At 42.5% G+C, this 19878-nt stretch overlaps 1 protein-coding gene across 33 annotated transcripts in view; it reads right to left on the bottom strand.

Moving 5' to 3' along the window:
• Window positions 1-19878, bottom strand: part of BPTF (bromodomain PHD finger transcription factor) — a 151977-nt gene that overhangs the window by 27303 nt on the left and 104796 nt on the right. For 15 of the 33 annotated variants that reach the window (XR_012426038.1, XR_012426040.1, XR_012426039.1 and 12 more), the window contains 6 exons: window positions 19424-19532; window positions 14214-14431; window positions 10177-10399; window positions 8231-9147; window positions 6459-6541; window positions 5964-6189 (listed from right to left, as the gene is read on the bottom strand). Coding sequence is in view for 17 of the 33 variants with exons in the window: in XM_015438741.4 (XP_015294227.3) it covers window positions 5964-6189; window positions 6459-6541; window positions 8231-9147; window positions 10177-10399; window positions 14214-14431; window positions 19424-19532 (1776 nt within the window). In the remaining 16 variants the exon portion in view is untranslated. Of the gene's footprint in view, window positions 1-5963; window positions 6190-6458; window positions 6542-8230; window positions 9148-10064; window positions 10400-14213; window positions 14432-19423; window positions 19533-19878 lie in introns of those variants that run through there. The other 18 variants (XR_012426050.1, XR_012426049.1, XM_015438753.4 and 15 more) reach the window with 8 other exon arrangements.

Genomic DNA, 19878 nt, shown 5'->3' with positions numbered 1-19878 from the left:
AGAAATTGAGAAGACATAGCCATGCTTAAATAAGTTACAAAAATCTCAACGGAATAGACACAAAACTGTGAGCAGGACTAAAACAGTAGGCCTGCTAGGCTCCAGAGTCAGAACTAGGAAGTGGTGACCGAACACTAACAGTAAGAGGTTCTTGGGGGGTAAGGGAGACTAACATGCTGTGCGTGAGGCAGTGATAAGAGCTGGCTCCCTGTTGGAAGTTAAGGGTTGACTGGGCTACACTGGGCTTCACAACAGAAAAAAAAAACAAAACTCCTCTCACTCAAAATAAGCTTACAAAACTTAAATGTTTGAAAATGAAAATATGTAATATGAAAAAAAGACAACCAGGGCCAAGTACAGTGGCTTATGACTGTAATCCCAGCACTTTGGGAGGTCAAGGCAGGAAGATCACTGGCTTGAGCCCAAGAGTTTGAGACCAGCCTGGGCAACATGGCAAAACCTTGTCTCTAAAAGCAACAACAATAACAACAAAAACACCCCAAAATTAGCCAGACATGGTGGCATGGCACACACCTGTAGTCCCAGCTACCTGGGAGGCTGAGGCGGAAGGACTGAATGATCTGGGTAGGTGGAGGCTGCGGTGGGCCGTGACTGCACCGCTGCACTCCAGCCTGGGCAACAGAACAAAGCCCTGCTTCTCAAAAGAAAAAAGAAAAAAGAGCAGTAAAATCAATAGTCTAATCTGAATTCACTCCAAACAAAATTATAGAGCCGGACACGGTGGCTAACACCTGTAATCCCAACACTTTGGGAGGCTGAGGTGGGTGGATCACCTGAAGTCAGGAGTTCAAGACTAGCCTGGCAAACATGGTGAAACCCCATCTCTACCAATAACACACACAAAAATTAGCTGGGTGTGGTGGCGCATGCCTGTAATTCCAGCTACTTGGGAGGCTGAGGCAGGAGAATTGCTTGAACCTGGGAGGAGGAGGTTGCAGTAAGCCAAGATTGTGCCATTGCACTCTAGCCTGGGCAATAAGAATGAAATTCCGTCTTAAAAAAAAAAAAAAAAGAAATTATAGAACAATTTGATGGGCCGGGCATGGTGGCTCACACCTATAATCCCATCACTTTGGGAGGCTGAGATGGGCGGATCACCTGAGGTCAGGGGTTCGAAACCAGGCTGGCCAACATGGCGAAACCCCATCTCTAAAAATTAAAAAAAAAAAAAAAAAAAAATTAGCCAAGTGTGGTGGTGGGCACCTGTAATCCCAGCTACCTGGGAGGCTGAGGCAGGAGAATTGCTGGAACCCGGGAGGAGGAGGGTGCAGGAGCCGAGATCGTGCCACTGCACTCCAGCCTGGGTGACAGAGCAAGACTCCATTTCAAAAATAAATAAATAAATAAAAGAGAACAATTTGACAAAAACAGGAGGCTCAGGCCAATTCTCCTGCCTCATACATACATACACACACACACACACACACACACACACACATATATATATTTTTAGACAGAGCCTCTCACTCTTGTTGCCCAGGCTGGAGTGCAGTGGTGCAATCTTGGCTCACTGCGACCTCCACCTCCCGGATTCAAGTGATTCTCCTGCCTCAGCCTCCTCAGTAGCTGGGATTACAGGCGCCCGCCCCCATGCCCAGCTAATGTTTGTACTTTTAGTAGACAGGGTTTCGCCATGTTGGCCAGGCTGGTCTCGAACTCCTGACCTCAGTTGATTTGCCCACCTCAGCCTCCCAAAGTGCTGGGATTACAGGCGTGAGCCACCGCGCCTGGCCTTAGACATCATTTTTATTTGTTGGCTTCGAAGGGCAACTGACCAATTTATATATAAAGGATATAAACTACAACTATTTTCCCACTTCGTGTAGAATGTGGAAAGGAAATAGTGTGTGGGCACACCTTAAATGATGCTAAACTTCTTCCTACAGTGTGTAAACTGGCTTGTCCAAAAGGCCAAAGTGTTTCTGTTGAGAAACACTGATGACCAATCTCCTCTTTGTGGTCCTGTGATACTGTGAAATACATATTTAATCTTCCTCCCTGTTTCCCGGCATACAATTCCTAAAACCCTCAGAATCTGCAAAATAAGATTTTTTTAATGCTAATGATTGAATGACAGCTGGAGGCTCCTAGAGAGCCTCAGGATTGGGGCTGATTGTCAGGGCTTTCAGTGCCACCTCCCAACCTCTGAGAAAAAGAGAGAGAGGCTAAAGGTCAAGCTGACCACCAATGGTCAATGATGTAATCATTAATGACTATATAATGAAGCTTCCATAAAAACCCAAATTGAGGCCGGGCACAGTGGCTCATGCCTGTAATCCCAGCACTCTGGGAGACTGAGGTGGGTGGATTACTTGAGGTCACGAGTTCGAGACCAGCCTGACCAACATGGTGAAACACTGTCTCTATTAAAATACAAAAAATTAGCCAGGCGTGGTGGCACACATCTGTAATCTCAGCAACTTGGGAGGCTGAGGAAGGAGAATCACTTGAACCTGGGAGGCAGGTTCAATGTTTATCTTGTAACTGACTATGTTACTAAATTTTTTTTTTGGCCAGGCGCAGTGGCTCAAGCCTGTAATCCCTGCACTTTGGGAGGCCGAGACGGGCGGATCACAAGGTCACGAGATCGAGACCATCCTGGCTAACATGGTGAAACCCCGTCTCTACTAAAAAATACAAAAAAACTAGCTGGGTGAGGTGGCGGGCGCCTGTAGTCCCAGCTACTCGGGAGGCTGAGGCAGGAGAATGGCGGGAACCCGGAAGGCGGAGCTTGCAGTGAGCTGAGATCACGCCACTGCACTCCAGCCTGGGTGACAGAGCGAGACTCCGTCTCAAAAAAAAAAAAAAAAAAAAAATTTTTTTTGAGACAGAGTCTCGCCCTGTCGCCCAGGCTAGAGTGCAGTGGTGCACTCTAGGCTCACTGCAAGCTCCGCCTCCCGGGTTCAAGCAATTCTCCTGCCGCAGCCTCCCGAGTAGCTGGGACTACAGGCACCTGCTACCATGCCCGGCTTACTTTTTTGAATTTTTTTGTTTTTTTTTTTGAGACAAGAGTTTCGCTCTTGTTGCCCACGTTATAATGCAACGGTGCAATCTCAGCTCACCGCAACCTCCGCCTCCCGGGTTCAAGCGATTCTCCTGCCTCAGCCTCCTGAGTAGCTGGGATTACAGGCCACACCCAGCTAATTTTTTGTATTTTCAGTAGAGACAGGGTTTCTCCATGTTGGTCAGGCTGGTCTCAAACTCCTGACCACAGGTGAACCGCCTACCTCAGCCTCCCAAAGTGCTGGGATTACAGGATTGAGCCACTGTGCCCAGCCTTTTTTTGTATTTTTAGTAGAGATGGGGTTTCACCATGTTGGTCAGGATGGTCTTGAACTCCTGACCTCAAATGATCCGCTTGCCTCGGCCTCCCAAAGTGCTGGGATTTACAGGTGGGGTCACCATGCCCAGCCTTGAATTATAAATTGTAATCACTATTTTCTTGGGGTTTTGATGTAATAATCATATCGCACATGAAAACAACGTTGTCTTCTTTCCTCAATTTTTTGTCTTTTTGCCTTTTTCTTGGCTTAACACATTTGCCAGAACTTCCAGAAATGCTAAATAATAATGTCGATTGTTGGCATCATTGAGGATTCTGACTTTAACTGGAAGATCTCTAATGTTTCACAGTTAGGTAACATTATTAGTCTGGTTAATATTTTCTTACTATTTCTCACCTTTTTTTGGGGGGCGGGGGACAGTCTCGCTCTATCGCCCAAGCTGGAGGGCAATGGCATGATTTTGAATCACTGCAGCCTTCACCTGAGCTCAAGTGATCTGCCCACCTTGGCCTCCCAAAGTGCTGGGATTACAGGCATGAGCTGCTGTGCCTGGCCTATTTCTCACCTGCTTTTTTTTTTTTTTTTTTTTTTGCACCCCCAGGCTGGAGTGCAGTGGCTGGATCTCAGCTCACTGCAAGCTCCGCCTCCCGGGTTTACGCCATTCTCCTGCCTCAGCCTCCCGAGTAGCTGGGACCACAGGCGCCCGCCACCTCGCCCGGCTAGTTTTTTGTATTTTTTAGTAGAAACGGGGTTTCACTGTGTTAGCCAGGATGGTCTCGATCTCCTGACCTCGTGATCCGCCCGTCTCGGCCTCCCAAAGTGCTGGGATTACAGGCTTGAGCCACCGCGCCCGGCCTTCTCACCTTCTTAAAAAGTTTAGGACATGTTATGATTTTTTTTTTTTTTTTTTTGAGACGGCGTCTCGTTCTGTTGCCCAGGTTGGAGGGCAGTGGCGCAATCTTGGCTCACTGCAACCTCTACCTTCCTGGTTCAAGCAATTCTCTCTGCCTCAGACTCCTGACTAGCTGGGATTACAGGCACCAGCCACCACGCCCGGCTAATTTTTGTTTTTAGTAGAGACGGAGTTTCACCATCTTAGCCAGGCTGGTCTTGAACTGACCTCAGGTGATCCACCTGCCTTGGCCACCCAAAGTGCTGGGATTACAGGCATGAGCCACTGCGCCCGGCCTTGAAATGTCTGATAGCCTACTTCTCTTCTAAAAAGCTGTGTAATTATGTATAAGTTATATATATATGTGCATAAATAGATGTCTACTTTTTTTTTTTGAGACGAAGTCTCACTCTATTGTCCAGGCTGGAGTGCAGTGGCACAATCTCAGCTCACTGCAACCTCCACCTCCTGGGTTCAAACTATTCTCCTGCCTCAGCATCTCAAGTAGCTGGGATTACAGGTGCCTGCCACCATGCCCAGCTAATTTTTGTATTTTTAGTAGAGACAGGGTTTCACCACATTGGTCTGGCTAGTCTCAAACTCCTGACCTTGTGATCCGCCCGTCTCAGCTTCCCAAAGTGCTGGGATTACAGGTGTAAGCCACTATACCCGGCCCTACTTTTTTTTTTTTTTTTTTTTTTTTGAGACAGAGTCTCACTCTGTTCCCCAGGCTGGAGTGCAGTGGTGTGATCAAGGTTCACTGCAACCTCTGCCTTCTGGGTTCAAGTGATCATCCTACATTAGCCTCCCAAGTAGCTGGGACCATAGGTGTACGCCATCATGCTTGGTTAATTTTGTGTTTTTTGTAGAGACAGGGTTTCACCATGTTGCCTAGGCTGATCTTGAACTCCTGGGCTCAAACAATCTGTCTACTTTGGCTTCCCAAAGTGTTGGGATTACAGGTATGAGCCACCACAGCCAGTCTACTTTCATTTTTTAATAAATTCCTCTCGAAGGCAGGTTAGCAATACCTACAGAATCATTTACAAGTCAAAGAAGAAATTTTTCTTTTTTCTTTGTTTATGAGACAGGGTTTTGCTCTGTTGCCCAGGCTGCAGTGCAGTGGTGCCATCAGGGCTGACTGCAGCTTCAACCTGCCAGGCTCAAGTGATCCTCCTGCCTCAGCCTCCTGAGAAGCTGGGACCACAGCTGTGTGCCACCACATCTGGCTAACTTTTTCATGTTTTGTAGAGACGAGGGCTTGCCATGTTGGCCAGGCTGGTCTCGAACTTCTGGGCTCAAGTGATCTGCCTGTCTTGGCCTCCCCAAGTACTGGGAGTATAGGAGCGAGCCACCTCATCCTGGTGGAATTTGTCTTATTTAATGGACTCATGTTATTTTTCATTCTTTCAACGTTACTTCATCGTCTCCGTACCTTTCTCATGAAGCTCTGCTCCTAATTAACTTTTGGCCAGACTATGTCATAGACTTGAAAAGCTGTTCTCAGAGTTCTACAACATTTCAATCAACAAGCTCACCTCTCAGAGTCGCTAGTATGGAGAACACAATATAACTATACATTTAGTTATAAAAGCTCTGACTTGTTTCTTAAGACACACACGTCGCACTGCTTTTTACTCTACGTACACAGAGGCAAATTCCAGAAAACATACTGAAATTTGAAGCTTTATTAAAAAGGCAAGGGAAAAAAGCAGAACCTTAGATGCTAAACACTGGACACAGAAGAAAAGGGCATGCCCTCTTACCTGCACTTCAATTTGAAGATCCTTGTCCAGGAGTGCTCTCTTCTTCAGGATCTCGGCTCGGAGCTGCTCTTTGTGCTTGAAGAGCAGAGCTGACAGCTTAGTGGCATTCTGCTTGCTACGTTTCTGCTCCACACTCTCTTCACGCTTCCGTTTTTTTGCTGCCTGTTTTTCTTCTTTATCTATCTTATCCAAAATATACTTCATCACCTGGTTACAGACAATCATTCTAGAGAAAAATACACAACCTATGTAATGCTGCGCGTTTTATTATGAAAGGCTTAAGACATGACTCTTCTATGCCTCTACAGATGAGACACAAACTTTCTGTGACTGGAAAATTTCAAGAGTGGTTCAAACCAGTTATGAGCAATTATTAGTGCCAAGTGTTCTCATTTAATAAACTTCAATCAAGATAAACAAGTATAAACTCAGAACTCTGTGCATGTGCACGATAAAGAGAAGAGACGGACAGACAAGACCCTGCATCTCCCCTACCTTTGATTCTCTTCTCTTTCAGCTGGAGTCATGCTCTTTTTCTGTTTTAAATGTTCTATTACAGCATTATGCTTCATCACCACCTTCAGGACAGAATAAATCCAAAAGCGCATATTTTATAATGACCACAGGTTAGTACACAGATAACAACAGTAGAAATCTGAGCACATACGTATTTTTTTAAAGAAACTGTAAGAATTCATAAATAAAATTAGCAGCTACTAGTTGGCCTGGGTGCTTACCACCTAATGGGGACTGCTAGGCTAAGCACTTGACATTACCTCGTTTATTCCTTATAACAACAATGAACCATAGCAATAATTTTATAAACAAGATACTGAGACATAAAGAAATTAACCACCTTGTTTGAGAAACAATAAGTAATACAGCTGAAATTTTAACCTGGCTATTCTTCTCCAAAGGCCGTATTTTTAACATTACGCTTTCTTCCCAGGAATGAATTTTAAAAAGCTGTTCCTTGTCTCCCCTATATAAAGATTAGGAGATAGACAGACAGTGTAGTAATTCTCAGTTTATACATATCCAGTAAAGCTGGGTAATAATACATTTAAATATAATACATATAACCATCATTTTCATAAGAATACTACATCTTTAAAATAACTTCGCTGTTTAGAAAGTGCTTCTACGTTTATGACCTCATTTAATCATTGCAATAATCTCATGTGGCTGGAAAGAGAAGAGTTTTAAGAGGCTATAGCTAAGGAGGGATAAATGAGTTTCACGGACTGTGAATGGGAGACCTAGGAACTGAATGAAGGTCTCACGACTTGGTAACACTTAAAATCCACACTCAAACTCCTGCCTAGTACTGAGCGAAGCTAGCTATAGGTAGATGAAAACATGGTTTTTGCCAGTAATGTTATCGGATGTTATATGTATGACTTCACTTTAATAGACTAATTCTAACTCACCTAAATTGCTTTCTTTCACTAATGTGCCATTGCAAGATGTTGCTGAATGATGCCACTTTCTATTTAAGCTATGAAATAATGTTTTTAAAAACTTTTTTACGAAGGTGTGGCTAGAAATACAAATGAGTTTAATCTGTCTATAATTTGCATAGTCTACATGCAAACTAAAGAATGACAACTTTGCCGGGCGCGGTGGCTCACGCCTGTAATCCCAGCACTTTGGGAGGCCGAGGCGGGCGGATCACAAGGTCAGGAGATCGAGACCACGGTGAAACCCCGTCTCTACTAAAAATACAAAAAATTAGCCGGGCGCGGTTGTGGGCGCCTGTAGTCCCAGCTACTCGGGAGGCTGAGGCAGGAGAATGGCGTGAACCCGGGAGGTGGAGCTTGCAGTGAGCCGAGATCACGCCACTGCACTCCAGCCTGGGCGACAGAGCGAGACTCCGTCTCAAAAAAAAAAAAAAAAAAAAAAGAATGACAACTTTGAATAACTTTAAAGGAATTGCTATAATGTCCGAAGTGACTTTAAAACTTAGGTTAAACCCTCAAGTTTTATAGTAATCATTAAAGCTCATAACTCCATTCTTCCCATCTTAGTCCTCCCAAAATAGAAGTCATTCCTAATAGGCACTGACTACATATTATATGTATCTAATGAAGAGTTCCACACCACAGTAGTCATTCAATATTTTTTTTGGTCAATTCAGTGTTTCCTCTAAATTTAAACATTAATGACTTTGTCTCATTTAGGAAACCTAACACAACCAAACACTAAGTCTACTGCACAGCACAATAATTCAAGCTACTGAACATGCTGCTTTTACTTAATAACTTTACCTGTTTCTGAATGATTTCACTTTGATTAGAAGCTTGGAGGGTGTGTTCACGCTTAATTTCTATCTGTTGCTGTTTCTTCTTTTGCTGCTGATCCCTGAGTTGCTGAACCCTTTGCAACTGCTCTTGCACACTGGCTGCCTGCACTGTAACCACATTCTGAATCTGGTGAGTCTGCACAGCATTGCTTTGCTGAATTTGGATAGGTAACTGCAGTTTGATTTGCTGGGGCACACCACTTTGCTGAGCCTGTATCTGAGCCACAACCTGTGACTGGATCTGAGAGAGAACCTGGACTTGTTGTTGCAGCTGAGGCACAGCAATGACTTGGGGCTGTGGCTGCTGTATTTGTAGCTGAGGACGGGATGGGGATGAAACAGTAACTTGATTTAAAGTTTGTCCTGATGAAAGAGTTTGAGTTGAAGACTGTACCTGGGGTTGTGATTGTGGCTGGCCTTGGGAAGGTATCTGAAGAGATGTATGTGGTTGAATTGGAATCGGTTGTGAGGTTGTAGTCTGAACCTGGGATTGTTGTCCAGGAGACAGTTGGGATGGAGTTGATGGACGTATTCGAGCCTGTGATGGACTTTGGACACGAACGGGAGACTGTCCTTGGACATTACTTTGAGGCTGAGACTGTGCTGCGACTTGGGGTTTGGATGACTGTGCTTGGGTGGGTTGTGCTTCAGAAGGGACATGGGATGAAACAGTTGTTTGCGTCTGAACTTCAGGCTGAGTCTGAACTTCAGGCTGAGCTGGGGACTGGGGCTGGGTTTGGGGCTGGGGCTGAGCTGAAGGCTGAGCAGTCTGTGGCTGGGCTTCTGCTGGACCCACACTTGACGACTGAGCTGCTGGCAGGGTTTTGTCTTGATGTACCTGCGTCTGGGGTGACAGTTTACTCTGTCTTTGTTCACCTGTACCTGTGAAAAGGAAAGATGAACCATTTATATTACTCTAGAACATAAGACTGTGGTTAAAGAAGAATCTGAAGGAAATTTTCCAAAGTTGAGAATTCTGGCTAGGTGTAGTGGCTCACGCCTGCGCACTTTGGGAGGCTGAGGTGGGAGGATCGCTTGAGCAACACAGTGAGACCCCGTCTCTACACAAAATCAAAAAAAAAAAAAAATTATCTGGGCATGGTGGAGCATGCCTATGGTCCAAGCTACCCGGGAGGCTGAGGTGGGAGGATTGCTTGAGTCCAGGAGGTCAAGGCTGCAGTAAGCAGTAATGGTGCTACTTCACTTCAGCCTGGGTGACAGAGCAAGACCCTGTCTCAAAAAAATAAATAAAGTAAATAAAGTTAAGAATTTTGTATTTTGGTATAGAAGGTCTATGCCTTTGAAATGCTCCATTTGGACATGCTTAGGGCAGGACTCTCTGAAACTGGGGAGCCTGGGCCCTGCTTCTTGGCTGTCCCCTGTACACTATCCTAACTCTAGAGGGCTGGTTTCCAAAGTTAGTTGCAGCCTCTGGAAATCAGCTGGGTCATCTGGCCCAGGCTAACTGTCAAGCCTCACTTTTCTCCCATGATGTAGTGGTAGTTACAATGACTTGCAGCAGAAGGCCAACAAAGTGGTTCTGGACCCGCTCTCAATCTCAGTCATGAACTGGATTTACCCACCCTCCCTGAGATCACCTCCATGACTCAATCAGCACCTACAAGGCTTAGCAAGGAGGAATTGTGGGCATAGTTACCAAGATAACCATTATTTTTGCCCCCTTTCTCTCTCTCTTTTTTAATGGGAGGGAGAGGGTGGTGGTAACAGGGAGTCTGTAAGAACAGGGTACAAAAGCTTCGAGATGTTGTGAGGCTGACTATGTCAACTGTTGAGCTCACTGGCTTGAGGCATATCCTTCCAAAGGTAAATACTGGTTCTCCTGTTGGCCTCTGTTAGCCCAGCAACGTGTAGTAGTAACATCCGACATTTCTGATAAACCCACAGCTCTACCTGCTGCTGTCGTGGAAACAGTGGTGGTGGTGGTGCTGGCTGTGGTGGCTGTTGTTGCCAATGGGGTAAAGAGGAATCGCTGAACAGTACCATTTGGCATTGCAGCTTGCATTAGCTGCTGGCCTGGGCCTGGGAGTACAGTCACCCCTTGAGGTATCAACTGCAACTGTCCAGTAGTTTGACCTTGTCCTTGAATTACTACTGTCAAACCTTGATTGCCACCCTGTGGAAAAAACACAACATGTAAACAGTGTTCAAAGCATCAATCTGTATGTGTATCATTTTTATTAAATCATTTTTATGTGTAATTATCTTTTAATATAATGAAAATGCGTATTTGAATGTCACCAGCAGGAATTTAGATAAGCTAAAGAAAGAATATTTATGTTGCTTAGCAGGAAATACATCAACAATCCAGAATTCCAGTTCAAGCTCCCCCAATGGTCAGCCAGTAATCTGCCCACAAGCAACACTGTTCCTCCAGATCCAAGTTTCCCAATCTATAAAGTAAAGGTATTGAATGACTAAGGTCCCCACAAAATTCTGATTTTAAATAATCTTATATTCATATTTTACAATTTCAAAAGCATCTTCATAGATACTGCCTCATTCGATTCTCACAATGAACTTGTGACTTTGTGGGGTAGGCAGAGAAAATATTATTCTGATTCCCAACTAAGAAACTCAGGTTAGAAAAGTTAAGTACCCCACCCTACTTAAAGGTGAGATAAAAGGAGGTACCCAGATCTCCTGAATTCTGTCTTTCAATACGTGCCAAATTACCTGTGGGGTGTGTGTGTGCTAAAGTGTAAAAAGCTTAGGGTTTTAGATATGTAATGCAAACACCAAGTAAGGAGGATCACTAAGGTCTGAGCAGTTACCAAAACGGGGTCTAGAAATTTAAAATTCTCTAGGCGCTGTCTCTTCTGTCTAGAACTTTAATTAAACTAGAAAGCTTGAATACCAGGAACATGGTGGAGAACTGGAAAGCAAAAGTAAAAATCATCCCCTAAACTCCCAATGACCAAAACTGATGGCACAAAGTCCATGTACTAGGTAAGTTCCACATACGTGTGAGTTCCTCAAAACCTATTTACTCTTGCTTTTCTAAAATACATTTTTTTATGAACAAAATACACAAAATACCAAGTACAATTTAAAAATTGTGAAGTAAACATCTATAAAACCGCGACTGTGGTCACCATTGCCAAAGTCCTAGAAGCCCCCATGTGACTCACCCAGATCTCAATTCCCTCCCTCTCCCCTAGAGGTAAGCACTATCCTCACTTTGATGATAACGCTTTATTTCGTTATTACTTCGGGATATATCTTAGGTACATACAGGGCCACTGAGGTTCACAAACTCAGGAGCAATATTCACGAAGAATACAATGGGAATGGTGTCCCCTCCAGGCAGGCAATGCAGCAGCCCTGTATCCTTACACAAAATAGCTTAGTTTTTGCCTATTTCTGAATCTTATACAAATGAAATTATAACATGTATTTTTTTGGCAGCTACTTGCTTCTTCAGCTTACCATTATATATTTATGAGAATCATCTGCATAGTTCTGTGTGGTTGAAGTCTATTCATTTTTATTGCTATAGGAATATACTACAATTTACTTATCTAACTGGTTTTGATAGACATCTGAGTTGTTCTTAGTTTTTGACTCTTATGAACAATGCTGCTATGAATATTTATGCCAGGTATTCTGGTGCTCACATAACCAAGAACTTCTCTAGGGATATACCTAGAAGGTATACTGGGACCTGGGGCATATACAGCTTCAACTTTACCAGACAATGTCTGGGGGGTTTCCAAAATGGCTTAACTGACTGACAGGCCCACCAGCTGTGCATGAGAATTTCTTCTGCTCTACGCCTTTGCTAACTCTTGGTTTTGTTGGATATTTAAATTTGTACCAATCTCTTAAGCATATGGTTTTAATATGTACTTCTCTCATTATTAATTAAGTTCAGCAGTTTTTTGGAATTTGGGACATTTAGATTTCTTCTTTCCTCATAATGTTGGTTTGTCCTTTTTTTTTTCTTTTTTCTTATTTTTGAGACGGAGTCTGTTGCCTAGTCTGGACTGCAGTGGTATATCTTCGCTCACTGCAACCTCCGCTTCCTGGGTTCAAGCAATTCTCCTGCCTCAGCCTCCCAAGCAGCTGGGATTACAGGCATACACCACCGCACCCGACTAATTTTTGTATTTTTAGTAGAAACGGGACTTCCCCATGTTGGCCAGGCTGGTCTGAAACTCCTGACCTCAAGTGATCCACCTGCCTTGGCCTCCCAAAACTTTGGCCTCCCAAAGTGCTGGGATTATAGGTGTGAGCCACCACATCTGGCCTGTTTGTCTTTTTTTCTACTGATCTATCTGGATTTTTTTCTTTCTTGACTTGTAGTAATTCTTTATATATTCTGGAGATATAATAGTCCTTGGTTGGTTCTTTTCTCATTTTCTTCACTCTCTCTGCAGCGCGTTTAATGAACAGAAGTTCTTATTTTTATTTTATTTTATTTTATTTTATTTTATTTTATTTTTTTTTGAGACGGAGTCTCGCTCTGTCGCCTAGGCTGGAGTGCAGTGGCGCGATCTCGGCTCACTGCAAGCTCCGCCTCCTGGGTTCACGCCATTCTCCTGCCTCAGCCTCCCGAGTAGCTGGGACTACAGGCGCCCACAACCGCGCCCGGCTAATTTTTTGTATTTTTAGTAGAGACGGGGTTTCACCGTGGTCTCGATCTCCTGACCTTGTGATCCGCCCGCCTCGGCCTCCCAAAGTGCTGGGATTACAGGCGTGAGCCACCGCGCCCGGCCTTTATTTTTATTTTTAAAGTAGTTGAATTTATAAATATTTTCATTTATGGTTAGCATTTTCTGTCTGTTTAGGAAAGCTATAAAGATATTCTTCTATCTTATCTTCTAAAGGTATTATAGTTTTACCTTTCACAGTTAGGACTTTCATCCTCCTGGAATTGAGCTTATGTAGAGTGAGGTAATAATGGTCCAATTTCATAGTTTCCCATGTATATTCAATTGTCCCGGCACCATTTACTGACAAGTCATCTCATCCTCAATGATCTGCAATGTCACGTTTGTCACATAACAAGTGTCCACATACATGGGGTTCATGTTCTGCACTCTCTACTGTTCTGTTGGTCTATCTGCCTCTCCTTATGTCTGTAACTCGCTGTATTAATTAGTGAAATATTATATACTAAGTTTTTTGTTTTTGTTTTTTTAAATGAAGTCTTGCTTTGTCGCCCAGGCTGGAGTGCAGTGGCACAATCTCAGCTCACTAAAACCTCTACCTCCCAGGTTCAAGCAATTCTCCTTCCTCAGTCTCCTGAGTAGCTGGGATTACAAGTACATGCCACCACGGCCAGCTAATTTGTTTGTATTTTTAATAGAGACAGAGTTTCACCACGTTGGTCAGGCTGGTCTCGAACTCCTGACCTCAAGCAATCCACCTGCCCTGACCTCCCAAAGTGCTGGGATTACAGGCACAAGCCACCATGCCCAGCCTGTACTAAGTTTTGATATCAGGTTATCATATAGGGCAAATAATCCTGTTCTTCAAAGGTATATTCTTAATACTTTGTACCTCCATATAAACTTTTAGCATCAGCCTGTGAAGTTTCACTAAAAACGAAACCTCTTGGGATTTTGATGGGAGCTGCATTCAATCTATTAATCAATATTAGAAGACTTGCTAACAATACTAAGTCTTGCAAAGAAGTAGCTTAATATACCCAAATTTTATTTGTCTCATGGAGATTAGCCAATGAATACAATTTTGGTGGTTAAAAGGGTATCTGTCTCACTGTTATAGCTCACTGTCTAAGGATTACTCTAGTAGTTGGGGTTTATTATACCCTGTCTAAGAGGTATTTCTGTTTGACTCCAGGAAGTAGCCATTTCTTCAAATCAGCACATTTAAAAACTTATCAAAATAAGTTCATGTTTTTAAAGTTAGAGCAAGAATAAAGAAGATCACCTCTAAAGTTAAAATAGAGTTATGTTACTTACGTGGCCCTGTGTTAACTGAGTGAGTTGAGCCATGGTGAGCTTCACTTGTCCTTGTTGGGGGCGAGGGGGTTGTGAGGCTGAAGACTGTATATTTGAAGTGGATGTTGCTGAAGTTAAGCTTTTCTGCCCAGGTGTTGAGGAAACTGTGTTAGGGGCAGAGATTGCAGTGGAGACAGGCTGTCCCCTGATGATTTGAGTCATCACTTGCTGAGGAGCACCTACACAAACAGCAAAACATTATGAAGGCTTATACATCTTTGGCATTATTTTGAATTGAAATAATTCAACACCTTAGATTAATGTATTCTTTTCCATCTTCAAAAAAACATGGGCTATTAAAATTCTTCCTATAAATCTAAAACCAAAATGACAATAGGGAAGACAAAAGAGAATATATAAAATATACTGTTTATAAGGCTGCCTTTTCTTAGGAATATAATATTAAAAATAAGATGCTAATTTAATTTAAAAAATTCATACGAATTTTAAACAAAATATAAAGAATCTGGAAAATTCTGGGCCAATTGCATTTATAATAAGCTTCTCTTACAGCTATTTGACAGACAGCTTGGGAGAACCAGGAGGGCAAGGACCACTATATCCTCAATACTAGGGCAGGGTGCTCAAATAATGCTTTCTTTTTTTTGAGATGGAGTCTCGCTCTGTTGCCCAGGCTAGAGTGCAGTGGCGTGATCTCGGCTCACTGCAACCTCTGCCTCCTGGGTTCAAGCGATTCTCCTGCCTCAGTCTCCTGAGTAGCTGGGACTACAAGCATGTCCCACCAAACCCAGCTAATTTTTTGTATTTGTTTTAATAGAGACGGGTTTCACCATGTTAGTCAGGATGGTCTCGATCTCCTGATCTTGTGATCCGCCTGCCTTGGCCTCCCAAAGTGCTGGGATCACAGGCGTGAGCCACCGCACCTGGCCCAAATAATGCTTTCATAGAAATTGTTCAATAAATGTCTACTGAATGAATGAAGTTGAACTGGAATGGCTCTACAGTTTTCCATAAATCTCTTTTTAGTTTAACTTGCTGAAACTAGAATAGGCAAGTGGAATTTTCCCCCATGTAGAACAGTTGCTAAGAATAATTTTCTGGTAGCTAATTTGACATTTACAGACTCATTACTAACCACTGAATAACATCCAATTTCTCAAGTTTTTAATATTTACTTGCTACATTTGTTCCATCTGTGAATACACATATACTTTCTTTGTGTTTCTCTTAATGGCTGAATGATACTTCATGTTACTGTACATGTATAAAATGAAACCTATTTTGACATTTAGAATACTTCCCCCATGCCTTTTTGTTGTTGTTATTGTTAAACTAACGCCATGGTAAAATCCCTGCTTATACATTTCTGGGTGCTTCTGGTTATTTCTTTAAAGTAATCCCCCCAAAAATATTACTGGGTTCACAGTAGAATTATAGTACTAAGTTGAAGTTTTGAAAGGTTATTCCAATTCATACTACCGCCACGTCTGTATGCCTATTTCACTGAACCCTGCCAACCCTTGATATCACCAGTAAAGTAAAATATTCAGGCAACTGCAAATAGTATCATGTATCACAGTGTCTGAATTTCCTCAATTACTACAGGTTGGCATTAAAAACTGTTTTAAGTCACTGTTCTTCATTTGTGAATTCTCTCTCCACACTCTGCCCATTTCTCTTCCTACTTATTTAATACATATTTTTAAATACTAATTTTTCCACTTTGCCATCTACCTTTTTATTTCTAAACTTGCAATTTTAAAAAATGCGGTCAAATAGACTAGTCTTTTTAAAAATTTTGACTTTAATTATTGCTTGTAAAGTTCTCTTGTATTCTCTCATTAGATATATCCTCCCAAGAATGTTCTTAGTCATGGTATATGTTGTAACACAGAAGTCTATTTTCCCCCCAAACTATAAACCAATTATTCTAGCATCATTTACTGATGCAAAATGACACCATTGTCATGCAGCCAATTCTCACATATAATGCCTCTGTAACTATTTGTGTTGCTTCCTTTGGTATCATGCTCATTTTGGTGACCTTATAACGTGCTTTAACAACTGGTTGTACAACTTTTCCATTACTCTTTCTTCTAAATTTTTCTTTGTTACTCTCATTCATTTATTCAAGATGAACTGAAAGACAACATAACATAGTGTGGCCAAGGGCTTTGAGAACTCCTGTAGCGCAGCGCTAGATCCTTGCCTTGCAGTCTGAGAAACAATACATGAAAAGTTACTACTTCCAGATCCCCTGGTGCAATCTTGGCTCACCGCAACCTCTGTCTCTAGGGCTCAAGCAATTCTCCCTGTCTCAACCTTGAGTAGCTGGGATTATAGGCGCCCACCACCATTCCTGGTTTTTTTGCATTTTTAGTAGAGACAGGGTTTCACTATGTTGGGCAGGCTGGTCTTGAACTCCTGACCTCAGATAATCTACAATTCCTTTTGAGTTAAAAAAGCTCACTTTATTTTTATTGTACTTTTTCATTCCTAATTCTGTGAACAAGCATACTCCTCCCTTTTCCCTAGATTAGACTTGCAAAATAATGGTCTAATCTTTTTGTCTTTTTTGTTTTGTAATTATTATTACTTGTGCTTTCATTTCCTCCCTCATTTTCTTTCCTTTCTTCTGTTTTTGAAACAGGGTTTCACTCTGTCACCCAGACTGGAGGTGCAGTGGCAAGACTGTGGCTCACTGCAGCCTTGACCTCTTGGGCCCATGTGATCCTCCTGCCTCAGCCTCCCAAGTGGCTGAAACCACAGGCATGTGCCACCACGCTTGGCTAACTTTTCAGAAATTTTTTGTAGAGATGAGAGTCTCACTACGTTGCCCAGGCTGTCTAGAACTAATAGGTTCAAGTGATCTGACTGTCTTGGTCTCCCAAAGTGCTGGGATTACAGGTGTGAGCCACCACATCAGGTCTTGTTTTCTTTTGAAACTTGTTTTATATATGTTTCTAACTTCTGATTAATAGAGGTATTTTTGGTCTGTTTTATTCACTGATTTATTTCAATGGCCTAGAATAGGTGTTCAAATATGTATTGAATAGACTGAATCACCTCCAAGTTTAACTGCGGCGTCAAGGCTTAAGGTTGCTATTTGAGAATTGCTTCGTAATTACATATTTGATGTATCTTTAACTTAAAAGTTACTTAGAATGTACTTTGATATGGAGTTTCGCTCTTGTTGCCCAGGCTGGAGTGAAATGGCATGGCCTCGGCTCACTGCAACCTCTGCCTCCTGGGTTCAAGTAATTCTCCTGCCTCAGCCTCCCGACTAGCTGGGATTACAGGTGCCCTCCACCATGCCCGGCTAATTTTTGTATTTTTAGTAGAGATGGGGTTTCACCATGTTGGCCAGGCGGTCTCAAACTCCTGACTTCAGGTGATCTGCCCGCCTTGGCCTCCCAAAGTGGTGGGATTACAGGAGTGAGCCACTGTGCCTGGGTTAAGCCTATAAATATTTTAAATGAATGTGTATTTCGGAAGGTACTAAAGTTGATACATAGTTTAACTGTGGCTTACTATGTTCCTATTAATTCCTCCTTGATTTCAAATAGTTTTGCTTTGTACACTTTAATATGACATGCTACTTAATTCATAAAGATTCAAGATTATACCTTAACTGCAATCTTTTTCTCTTTTCTTTTTTTTTTAAACAGGTCGTGCTCTGTCTCCCAGGCTGGAGTGCAGTAGCATGAGCATACTTCACTGCAGCTTTTGATGCCTGGGCTCAAGCAATCCTCCCATATCAGCCTCCCAAGTAGCTGGGGCTAAAGGCGTGCTTCAGGATGCCTGGTTACTCTTTTATTTTTTGTAGAGATGGGGTCTCACTATGTTGCCCAGACTGGTCTCCAACTCTTGGCTTCAAGTGATCCTCTTGCCTCAACCTTCCAAAGTTTTGGGATTATAGGCTTGAGCTACTGTGCCTGGCCACGATCTTTACCCTTTTTTTTTTTTTTTTTCACAGAGTCTCACTCTTTTTGCCCAGGCTGGAGTACAGTGGCACAATCTCGGCTCACTGCAACCTCCGCCTCCTGGGTTCAAGCAACTCTCCTGCCTCTGCTTCCCGAGTAGAGTAGCTGGGATTACAGGTGCTCACCACCACAACCTGCCAATTTTTGTATTTTTAGTAGAGACGGGGTTTCACCTTGTTGGCCAGGATGGTCTCAAACTCCTGACCTCAGGCGATCTGGCCCGCCTTGGCCTCCCAAAGTGCTGGGATTACAGGCGTGAGCAACTGCGCCCGGCCGATCTTTACCTTTAAGCCAATAAACAAATGACTATTTTTCATAAAATTTTCCTTTTTATTAAACATTGAATTTTATTCTGTCCAGTATCAGTAGGGCCATCCTTGTCTTTTCTTTCTTTTTATGGCCTTTATTTTGCGTGCCTGTGTCCATCTTTAATTTTTAACCTTTCCAGCTTTTGTAGTAATTTGATTTTAGCTACATTTCTCATAAATGTATAGGGTTTTAAAAAAAAATCTTTAATGTCTTCAACTTTTTTTTTCTTTTTTGAGACAGGGTCTCACTCTGTTGCCCAAGCCGGAGTGCAGTGGCATGATCTTGGCTCACTGCAACCTCCACCTCCTGGGTACAAGTGATTCTTCCACCTCAGCCTCCCAAGTAGCTGGGAGTACAGGTGCAGGAGACACCATGCCTGGCTAATTCTTTTATATTTTTTGTAGAGATGGCATTTCACCATGTTGGCCAGGCTGGTCTTGAACTCCTGGGCTCAAGTGACATTCCTGCCTTGGCCTTCCAAAGTGCTGGGATTACAGGGGAGACCCACCTAGCCTGGCCACTCTTCAACTTTTAAAATGGTAGTTTTAACCTATTCACATTAAGAGTAATAAATGAACGTCTGGCACTGCATTTGTAATTTTGTTTTATGTGTTTCTTTGCTGTCTCCTTGATTTTCTGTCTTTTGCTATACAGACTGTTTCCCTTACTTCAATTATATATTTTATTTATTAGTGGTTTCTATTACATTTTTAATAAGCATACTTCAACCTATTTTTACTGTCAAGGTCAAAATGAAATAATATCATTGAATAGATCTCACAATGGATTAGAAATTTAGTATGCTTTGAAGTATTAATTCAAATTGTATTTCTTGCATGTAGTGCCAAATGCAGATAATTACATATTTCCTAGACTGGCTGTTCAGATGTAAAATGATAATGCTGGATGGATAAATACCTGGCTGTACCATCACAGGTGTTCGAATAATTGCTTTTCCTAGTGTTGACTGTTGGAGTGGTGTTCTAATCACGGTCATACCAGGGCGAATCTGAGGCCCTGTGATTACCTATAAATGACACAAAGAGCAATTAATTAAAATGCTTTAAAAAGACTAAAGTATAACGGACTTAGAATCCAAGATCTTTAAATATTCTACATTAATAAAATGACAGGGGCTCTTGAACATTACATTTTAAATTGTATTAAACATCAGAATAAAGATGGAATTTTGAGGAAAGAAAACTTAATTCAAATGCTATCATACAAAATTCCCTGCCACTGATACAAAAAATAGCCTGAGGACTAAAAGGAAGGAACACATGCCAGTGGGGCTCTGCTCTGTAACTAGTGCTCACAGGACAATGTGGAGTCCCACTTTCTGTAAGCTCCAGATCATGCCCGTAACCCACAGA

This window comes from Macaca fascicularis, chromosome 16 (assembly GCF_037993035.2).
Source record: "Macaca fascicularis isolate 582-1 chromosome 16, T2T-MFA8v1.1".
Lineage (NCBI taxonomy): Eukaryota > Metazoa > Chordata > Mammalia > Primates > Cercopithecidae > Macaca > Macaca fascicularis.
Note: the sequence above shows the minus strand (reverse complement) of the source record. Positions and strands in the feature narration are given on the sequence as shown.